The sequence below is a fragment of the Ochotona princeps genome, chromosome 10 (genome assembly GCF_030435755.1).
Source record: "Ochotona princeps isolate mOchPri1 chromosome 10, mOchPri1.hap1, whole genome shotgun sequence".
NCBI lineage: Eukaryota > Metazoa > Chordata > Mammalia > Lagomorpha > Ochotonidae > Ochotona > Ochotona princeps.
The window spans coordinates 48,806,575-48,816,794 of record NC_080841.1 but is presented as its reverse complement, the minus strand read 5'-3'; the positions used below and the strand labels follow the sequence as shown (position 1 = coordinate 48,816,794).

At 44.8% G+C, this 10,220-nt stretch overlaps 1 protein-coding gene across 1 annotated transcript in view; it reads left to right on the top strand.

Moving 5' to 3' along the window:
• The first annotated feature begins 9,009 nt into the window (after positions 1–9,009).
• MAP1LC3C (microtubule associated protein 1 light chain 3 gamma) overlaps positions 9,010–10,220 on the top strand; it is a 2,562-nt gene continuing 1,351 nt past the window's right edge. Inside the window, exons 1-3 of the mRNA XM_004578856.3 lie at positions 9,010–9,067; positions 9,162–9,217; positions 9,387–9,493. Of these exons, the coding sequence (XP_004578913.2) occupies positions 9,010–9,067; positions 9,162–9,217; positions 9,387–9,493 (221 nt within the window). The remainder of the gene's footprint in view (positions 9,068–9,161; positions 9,218–9,386; positions 9,494–10,220) is intronic.

Here is a 10,220-nt window from a genome sequence, read left to right as displayed (position 1 = left end):
AAAAGAATCTGGTCTGGGAATACCTCAGACAAAGTTGCTCTTGAGATCTCCCCAATCGAAATGCTGGACTCAGAACCCTAACCAAGAAAACACAGAAGACAGAACAAGTCAATCAACCTCCTCAGCTATATATTGGCAGCGAAATACTGGGCAAACGGAGACTCTATGATGGACTATGTCAATCAGTGGATTCTTTGAGGACCTCATCGAGCTTGGAGTGGCAAGACTGGCAGCGATTCATAACCGGTGAACTATCACAACCACTTGAGCAAGTATCTCAGAGCATGCCCCACATCTGGGACCTGGGGTGGGTGGGAGACTGGGTGAAGCTTCTCCCTTAATATCCCCATTTACCTCAGATACGTGAGGGACCAATCAATATGGAAATAATAGTCTTACCCACTTTCGTTCAGCTCTTAAACCTTTTTACCTTAATTAGCTATGTAAAGATTGTCAAAAATACAATAAAAAATAATTTAAAAAATAAAATAAAATGTGCTATGTCTAAAAATTCTCAGGGCTTTTTTAAAAATAATGAATAAAGAGTATTACAAGGCTTTTGCAGTTATCTTTTGTTCTAAAATATTTATTTATTTTTATTGAAAAGGCAGAGTTTACAGAGAGGAGAGACCAAGATAAAGATCTTCCGTTTGCTGCCTTCACTTCCCAAATGGCCACAATGGTCAGAAGTGAGTCACTCTGAAGCCAGGAACTTCTTCCTGGTCTCCCATGTGGGTGCAGGGCCCCAAGGCTTTGGGACATTCTCCACTGCTTTCCCAGGCCATAAGCAGTGAGCTGGATGAGAAGTAGAGCAGCCAGGCCATTAACTGGTGCTCATATGGGATGCTGGTGCTTGCAGGTGAAGGATTAGCCAGTTCAGCCATTGCACCAGCCCTGCAGATATCCTTAAGGGGTTATACACCCCATTATAAAAAGCTACACCCCAACATAAAAAGGTGGGTATTTTGCATGCCAGTTGTCACTTGGAACACCTGTATGCCATATCAGAGGGTCTGGTTTCTAGTCCTGGTTCTGCTCCTCACTCACTGACTTGTTTAAGTCCTAAACCAAGAAAATGAGGTGCCAACAATTCCTCTATCACTTCCAGTTCAACAAGAGTTCTCATGTTTTCTCCACTGCCCTTCCTAAAGAACTTTCTGAAAGTGACACTTGTGTTATTCTCCCTTGATCCTTAAAGCCAATATTTATCTCTCCTTCCCACCACAACAGTCTACTGCCTCCAATCCTACCTGAACACTTGATTCAACCCCCACTTGAATCCATTAGACTCTCCCTCAGTGACTTCAGGGATTTGCACAGACTTCCTAGTGCCATGGCTCTGGGGCCCATGGGGCTTTCCTCTTGGTATCCAGAGTTCCCAGAAACAACAGATTCTAGCACTTCTTAAAATGCAACAGATTCTGTCCTTTCTAGATAGTCGCCCCTCAGTATCTGCAGGACGACTGCTGTAGAACCCCTGTGAAAATATCACAATCCTGGGACACTCAAGTCCCTACACAAACAGAATGATACAGCGTTTGCATTGTTTGCATCAGTGTTTGCGTTTAACCTGCACACATTCTCCTGGGTTCTTTAAGTATTCTCCACGTTGTGTAACAATATCCAATATAAGGTACATGGTTGTTGTTATTCTATTTTTAAGGAATAAGAAAAAGTCTACACAGGTTCCATGCAGATGAATTTTTTAAATATATACGTTTGACTGGTTGACCTTGTGGATGTAGAACTTGCAGCGAGGTATACAACACGCAGTTCCTTCTGCCTCAAACACTTCTCTATCCGTATTCCCATGCTTTGTCTCCGCCTTGTTTTGTCTGGTTAACAGACTTATCCTTCCAATGAAAGCTTAAGCCAGCAACCCCATGCAGCATCTACTGAATCAAATCTCCAACAATTTCTCACAGTACCATGGGCCTCGCCATCACCTGCACATGCAGCTTCGTGCTTGTCTGTCCCTCATATCATGAGGTTGCAGAGACCTTCTGCCTGTTTTTACTTTCTCAGAAATGACTTGGGGAATGGGCATTCGACACAGGAGTTAGAGGTCTCCTGGGACACCTCCATTCTATATTGGAATGTCTGGATTCAATGTCTCTGCTTCCTCCAATCCCACCTTCTCTCCAATGTGTACCCTGGATGGCATTAGTGGTGGCCCTACTACTTAAATGTCTGCCACGCATATAGAACACCTGACTTGAGCTTTGGACGCCTGGCTTTGGCCTAGCCCATCTCCAGCTGTTGCAAGCATTTCAGGAATAAACCAGTGGTTAGAACAGTTCTCTCTGCATTCAAAAAAAAAGAAAAGCAATGTGTTAATTGGTTGATGGTAAACAAGAACCTACTAGGTCACCTATGACATGGTAGCTATCCAATAAATTTTGGGGGAAGAAAAAAATGAATATTGCTTTGAAATCCAGCTAACTGTCTGCATTTATATATAGAAAGCTGAAGCTTAGTGACAAGAAATAACCTCCCAGAAGCCTAAGGTTGACACAGCTGATGAGGCTCGTATTAAGAAGTTGCATGGGGGGGGGGGGTCAGACTAGGATGAATTCCCAGGGTTCCAGAGCAGCAGACCCCTGGAGGAGGCCACCTTTGCAGCCCGCTCCAGCTCCTAAAGATGCTACAAGCATGTGCTAGTGGACCACAGGACCCACACTCAGTTTCCCTCGAGCCAAAAATAAGAAATGCCTCTGGCACTTGGGGAAAACATCTTGGTGCTCTCTGTTCTGACCAACTCAAGGGAGGGCTGTGGTTTTTTCCCCAGCTGTTCTCGAGACTCCTTCACCTCTCACATGAGAGTTCCTTGGCTCTTTCTACTTGCTGGTTTCTGAGGGATTAGTAAGCCCTAGAACATTTGATACTGGCACACCACTTTTCATCTCAAATGGTGGTGTCAGGGTGGGGGTACACTGTGAGGTCGAGTCAGGAAAGGGGAGGAGCTGAACTTTCTGGGCAGAGGAGGGTAGGATTTATGAAGCAGGACCACAGTTCATCTCTCCTGGCATAAAGGAACTGGAAACAGCCTGCTCAGCCACAGGAACACACAGCCTTTATGTCCAAGGAATACACTTGTGGTTGGAAGCTTGTTACTTGTATTTGGGGAGAATTTCACGCACATGTTTTTTCTTTTGGTCAGAACTAGGAAATTCCTGGAGAAAGAGACAAATGTTCTGGGCATGGACAGTCCTAACCCTTGAGCTGCTAAGAGAAGGATATGTAAGACAGTGTGTCCCCATGATAGTGATGGCTCTATTTTTAAGCCAACTTTTAAAATTCTAGAATAGAAAGCATTATATCCTAATGGATCTTAGTGGTGTATGATCATAAGCTCAAATCTCATCAGCTAAAAGATCTTGAGCAAATTACCTCATTCGTCTCAGCTGCAGGTGAGATTTTCCCCTATGAAGGAATAAGAAAGTGAATTAACCACGTCAGTGCCTAATGTGTCTATATGCCTCACAAATGTCAGTTTCCATTCCCAACATAATGACTTACACATGACATATTTTAGGACATGAACAGAACAATAAAGACTGTAGCAGATGTTGATTTTCAATGCTCAGATCTGCCCAGGAGTGAAGCATCTATTTTTCCAGGAATCAGATGGACAATGGAAGAAGTACCCTGTGGTGTAAGAACTAGTGCATAAGCTAAATGTATAAAGTGGAATTGCATGGGTATTCCTGGGAACTATGGATATTTTCCAGAAGTGAAAAGCTAAAAGTCATTCATCACCAGCTACTGAGGAAGTAGGAAACTCTTAGAGGTCTCCTTCGCAGAGACTCAGATCCTATAGCCACAGAATAGAAAAAGCTAAGGCTCAAGTCCAGAATATAAGAGTGATCAAACTTCAGAGAGAGTTCAACTTAGTCTTGGTTTGTGTGCTTTTCCAACATCAGAACCCTCATTGGAAGTACTAGAATCTGATATTTAAGATGGATACATCTGGTCTGGTGCAACAGTGTAGCAGTCTTTGGGCCCAGCGGCATGGCCTAGCAGCTAAAGTCCTCGCCTTGAACGCCCCGGGATCCGATATGGGCACCGGTTCTAATCCCAGCAGCTCCACTTCCCATGCAGTTCCCTGCTTGTGGCCTGGGAAAGCAGTTGAGGACGACCCAAAGCTTTGGGACCCTGCACCTGCGTGTGAGACCTGGAAGAGCTCCTGGTTCCTGGCTTCAGATTGGCTCAGCTCCAGCCGTTGCGGTCACTTGGGGAGTGAACCAATGGATGGAAGAACTTCCTCTCTGTCTCTCCTCCTCTCTGTATCTGCCTTTCAATAAAAATAAATCTTAAAAAAAAAAAAAGATGGATACATCCAGGTCAATTCAGTTGAAAATATTCCTGTGAAAGAGCTGGTCTACTCTTCTTAGCTCAATACTTCCCACTTGGCTGAAGACCAGGCAGAGATTTGTTCTAGACTACAATACATACTCTTGACCAGGATATACTCCGCCCTGCTTAAAGGCCGCTATGCTAATAACTAGGTTTAGGTTGTGACATAATCCAGTTGGTATAATGGCCAATAGAACCAGTGGGGCATACCCTTCTGTCATAGGAGCTATAGGTCCTAGCCTACAATGTGGACCTCAGGACACAGGAGAGGACAGATGGAACTGGGTTCTGAATGTGACCTGTCCCTAAGTCAATGTGACCAGAAATACTTTGTAGTACAGAGGTACTGTGGTGAGAAAAGATGTAGTGCTATATTTATGGTGAACCTCAATCAATGAATCACAACGTAGATTTTTAGGATTTGCAAGCATAACAATATTTTCTCTAAAGATTTTTGTCATCTTATTTCCTTGATGTTACAATGTTCCTAAATACTTTCCCACAATAATCACAGCTTATAGACAGAAGGGATGGACAGGCACCACATTATGCATTTCGCAAGGAACCAACACATCCACATGCTAATGGCTAGCCTATTGGGACATTCCTTAGGAATGATGGAATTCGGAACAGAGAAAGCAAGACCACTAGAGCGGAACTACGGTGATATCAACATGCAGGGACCAGAAAAGAGACACTAGTCGCTACAACTCCTGTACACAGCAGGTTTGTGGTAGCAAAGGGTTGGCAAAAAAGATTCTAAGCATCTAACCTTACAACTTTATTTGTACACTAAGTACAGTGATTTCATGTAAGATTGCATTCTATGGGTCACAGGTAGAAGTATTTTATGGAAGTTTTTATTCACATTACATATGAATGAGCAAATGTCTTCAATTCTCACTCTCCCCCTCCACCTACACACACATTTTGAAATTGGGTTTCCTTTGGAGTAACTAAGAAGAAAATGCCCCACAGGAGAAAATGGACAGTTCCAAATGCTAAAGGATCAAAATCACATGAAACAGACTATGGCACGAGGCTCTTGTATGATTGCTGACACCCCAAAGCATTGCATGTGCACTTGGACAGACTCCAGATTGCAGGAGTTGATGGAGTGGAAAGGCAGTGAGCTAGTGGAAAGGGTGAGCTCGGGCAGTTCTTCAAAGGTCCAGGAGGTGAGAGCAGAGTGCTTAGGCTATTAGCTACCCAGTACTTGGGTAGTATGAAAGAACTCTTGTGTACTGAGCTGCAAATGTGTCATTCCTTATGTGTGTGCATCACAAATTTCCATTCAGCCCTCATCCAAGTCTATAACAGAAAATAAAGCATATTCATTTTGCTAATGGATAATATGCATTTTGAACAGGTTAACTCTCTTGTAAGAAACACAACCTAAGTCCATTTCCGAAGTTCTGTGCACGAGTCAAGCCTGGTAGAGTCAAGGGAAAGCTGACTGGCTGCTATTTCAAGAAAGGGGAAACTTTAAGCCTGATTGTAGGTGGGTAGGAGTTGGGAAGGATTTGTTTCTATCTCAAGCATCCCACTCTCCAAGCAGCTCTCTCCAGCATATAAACTTTCATTCTCTCCCAGTCCTCCAGTCTAAAAAGAGATACAGAGCCAGGTGGGGTGACTGCCAGGGTTGATGGGAATCAAAATGGTCTCTGTGAGCTTGCATTGCACATAGGACAGATCAGCCTCCAGGAAGCATACCATTTATCACTGCCTATGTTCAATCTGTCATGTACAAAGTTGGCATTTTGTTTCACATCCCAGCAAGTGCAACTCACCACTGAACATGGGTACTTTTGTTCCAGCTATTTTCCATGGCTTTGTATTTTATCCCTTCCTTCAAAACCATGTTACATTGGAGTGACGTAGCTGGAATCATGCCCCAGGTGATAGGTACCAGTTCACACACAGCCTAGCAAACACAAGTCAGGAGCTAGAACAGCTCACATGACACCCTGGGCACTTGCTCCCCACAACAAAGAAATTATTCAACAAAAGAAAAATCTTCCAGTCCATGTCTCTGACTAAACGGTGCATAGGAAAATAGGTAAATTTTTCTTTTCCCATGTTGTTGGTTCTACTACCTGCACTTCATCCTTGCTACCTTCTGAAAGGCAAGGTGCCTGTTAGAGATAATATGCCCCGTGTCCCAGCTGAGAACGCGAATGCTCAGCATGTTGGAGACATCTCGAGCCCTCGTGGTGATTGACTAGAGCCTGCAGCTGTGGTTCATTTTCCCCTGCCCTCAGCCCTGTCCTATTCTAGCTCTGCCTTTGGCCTTCAGATCTGAACTCACATGAAAATTCCTGGGTTTGTGGGAGATAGTGCGAGCTTTGAAGAAAGAAAAATACATACACTGAGAGTCAGATTTAGTGCCAGGCACCACGTAGGCTGCTTTACCTAAAGCCATTCACCAAGCTGGGATTTCTCCAGCTTGTGAGATGGGCACATTAGATGAGACAGGGAGAAATGTCCAAACAGAGACAACTCAGGACCTACACCCCCAACCACCAGGAAGTAGCTACAGGGGATGAATATATATCCTTCAGCAACCCTTAAGAAAAATGGATAGAGGGCCCGGTGCGGTGGCCCAGCAGTTAAAGTCCTCACCTTGAACGCACCAGGATCCCGTATGGGCGCCGGTTCTAATTCCGGCAGCTCCACTTTCCATCCAGCTCCCTGCTTGTGGCCTGGGAGGGCAGTCGAGCACAGCCCAAAGCCTTGGGACCCTACACTCGTGTGGGAGACCTGGAGGAAGTTCTTGGGTCCTGGCTTTGGATCAGTGCAGCACCGGCTGTTGCAGTCACTAGAGGAGTGAACCAATGGATGGAAGAACTTCCTCCCTGTCTCCTGCTCTCTGTATATCTGACTTTTCAATAAAAATTTAAAAAAAATAAATCTTAAAAAAAAAAAAGGTCAGAAATTTCTGAGGGAGGAATGACAGGCAGAAAGCTAGCTTCTAATCACAAATGGAAGCTATACCTGTGCAATACGTTCTGCCTGTTAACCAAATGACCCTCTCCCCGGGATATACTCCCCCAGGAGACTTCAGACAACTTCACTTTCCAGGCTCATAGGAATCCAAGAAACAAGTAGGAGCACTCTTTCTTCCCTTGGACACAAGATGAGAGCAGATCTCCCAGTCTCTTCCTCGCTCACTCTCTGAACATGGCCTGTATCTGTGATTTTCTAAGCTTTTAAAAAACTTTACAGACAAAAGAAGTTCACAAACAATCATATATCCATTCTACCAAGTTAGGCTTTAACATAATCATTGGAAATCATAATTAGTAAAGTAAAATAACTTACGCAAGGTCAGAAATTAAGGTGCATCATGGAAGAGTCACGTCTGAAACCACCTTTTCCTGGTGTTGGAGCCTAAGGTCCAGCCCTGAGAGTAGGACAATGGAGGTTGGATCCCACTTTACTGCAAGGAGTCGTCTTACCCTCTGCAAGCAGAGCCTCAAACCAGCTCTTCCAGCGTGCGAGGCAACTGGGGAGGTATAAATAATACCCAGACTTGACCAGTGGTGGGCCTGCACACCTGCTCTACATGATCCTGCACACCTGAGGTCATGCCCCCTTCTGAAAAGGGGAAGAGCAGGATGTCTGTTTCTCTCTTCAGTGAAGCACCTGATGCCTATCCCTGACCTTTGACCTAGAGTCCCACGATCCACGTTTCCACTCACCCTGCCAAAGGGAAGAATATGCTATTTTCTTCCTGCACTCTACTGTGAGTTCACTCAAAACCTCTTCATTTTTCTATGACTGCTGGGAAGTCAGGGTATATACAAGCACTCTTCACCATGAAGGAAATGTAAACATGCTCACTCAGAATCTGAAGGGCTCCTTGAAGAGGCATTAGCTTCTGGAAGCAAGTTCTGGGAGCTGAGAGAGTCACCTGTTGCCTGTTAATGGTTGTGAGCTCCTAGGCAAGTCAATTAGCTTCTGCGTGCTCCTGCTTCTTCCCTCTTGAACAAAGATCCTAGACTTGCCCTTTCTTCCCTCCATTATGGCATAGAAGCAGCCACATACCCTGTTTACTTGCACCTTATGGCTCAACTGAGTTTTAATCCCAACAGCCTCTCTTACTAGTTGTGTGGGTTACGCTTAACCTTTCTGAATACAGGGTTGTGTTCTGTGAAAAGCGGCGAATTACACTGCAGGCATCAAGGAGAGGCAGCTTGATCCTGTACTCACCTGAAACTGGCTCATTATGGAAGTGCAAAAACCACCACAGCATAAGGCAGTTCCACCTCTCCAAAGTCCTCTGCCCAGACCTAGGCTGTTGGAGTGTGTATCTAATGATTTCATCATGAACCCTAATTTCTTTAGCAAAGAAACATATTGAACTGGTCAAGAGCAAAGTTGCTTTCTCTGACCAACAAACAGGTGGCTATTTCATTTCCATCCTCAGCTCTGACCTCCTGCTGCTGGGGGTGGGGGGAATAGGAACGGAGAGGGGGAAGGTTAGAGTCTGGCAAAGGGAGGGTTTGGATTGGTCTGATGTCACTCAGCCCTATTTAAAAGCCTCCTGTAGGCTCCTGAGAGCTGTGTGGATGCAGCTGGGGGGAATGAGTTGTGGCTTTTTTTTTTTTTTCTTCCTTTTACAGACAGACCCAGACACAGCTGTTGAGCAAAATGCCACCTCAACAGAAAAGCCCAAGCCTCAGACCTTTCAAGCAGAGGAAAAGTTTAGGTAAAACTCTGGGGTAGCTCTGTGGGTAACTTGAAAAAAATGAGGATACAGCCTTCTTTAACTGGCTACTTGTTCTTTTCTACCTGAAATGCAGCAACCAGACAAGAGGAAGTTGCTGGAATTCGGGCCAAGTTCCCAAATAAGATCCCGGTAAGAGGCCACTGTCCTGCTCTAGAAGTGTCTGTGATCCTGTTTTTTGAAGAATACAAGACCAACCAATGGTCTCCTCTCCGTTCCTAGTCCCTAAAGACACTGGGGGGGTCTGAGTCCCATTCTCGACGCATGTCTTTGGAGAGATTCACGCTAACCTTCTTGGCAGGTGATAGTGGAGCGCTACCCAAGAGAGAAGCTCCTGCCTCTGCTGGACAAAACCAAGTTCCTGGTCCCCCAGGAGCTGACCATGACCCAGTTCCTTAGCATCATCCGGTAGGTGGCCCAGTTTCAGTGTGCATGTGCATGTGTGTGTGTGTGTGTGTACACATGCTTTATGCACATGTGTACATTTTGCAAATATCTGGAATTTTGCTGCTTTCTTGGTTGTTTAGGGTATGTGGGCATTCCGGACAAAGAGGGCCAAGACATCTTTTGGTGACTCATCTATTTCATTCTGTCGTGCCCTGAAAAGATGCTCTGAGAATTATTCTATTTTAAACAAGTGGGAAGAACCTCTCAGAGAACAATCAAGAAACAACAAGAGCTGCCAGCATTTCTAAGAAGTTTCTAAGAGTGGTTTTGGCTCTGAAACTCGTCCAGACCTCTCTTTCAGATACTGTCTGAAAATTTAGTCTGCATGATGCTGGCAGAGACCAGTGCCTTCCCCAAGGGTCGTATGTGTGTCTGGCAGACACAGACCTCTTCTTAAAACAAGGGTCCCTGCCCTGCTGAGAGCACTGAGAGATAAGGAGGCTCCCCTAAACATGTTTCCACCCTGGGCTGTGATAGAAACACAACAAAATAACTAACCACTTTTAAAATTTCAGAGGGTTAATTGGTGTCACCTGACTCATGAATTCAATTAAAAATTGATTTGTAAGTAACTACAGCCAGTGAATGTCTTCATGGGGTTGGAAGTCTGTTTGGAAGCTACTTAACCTCTCCAGCCTGCTGCTTGGCCAGCTCACCCTGATTATTTGTCTTCACTCTATTTTGCTTC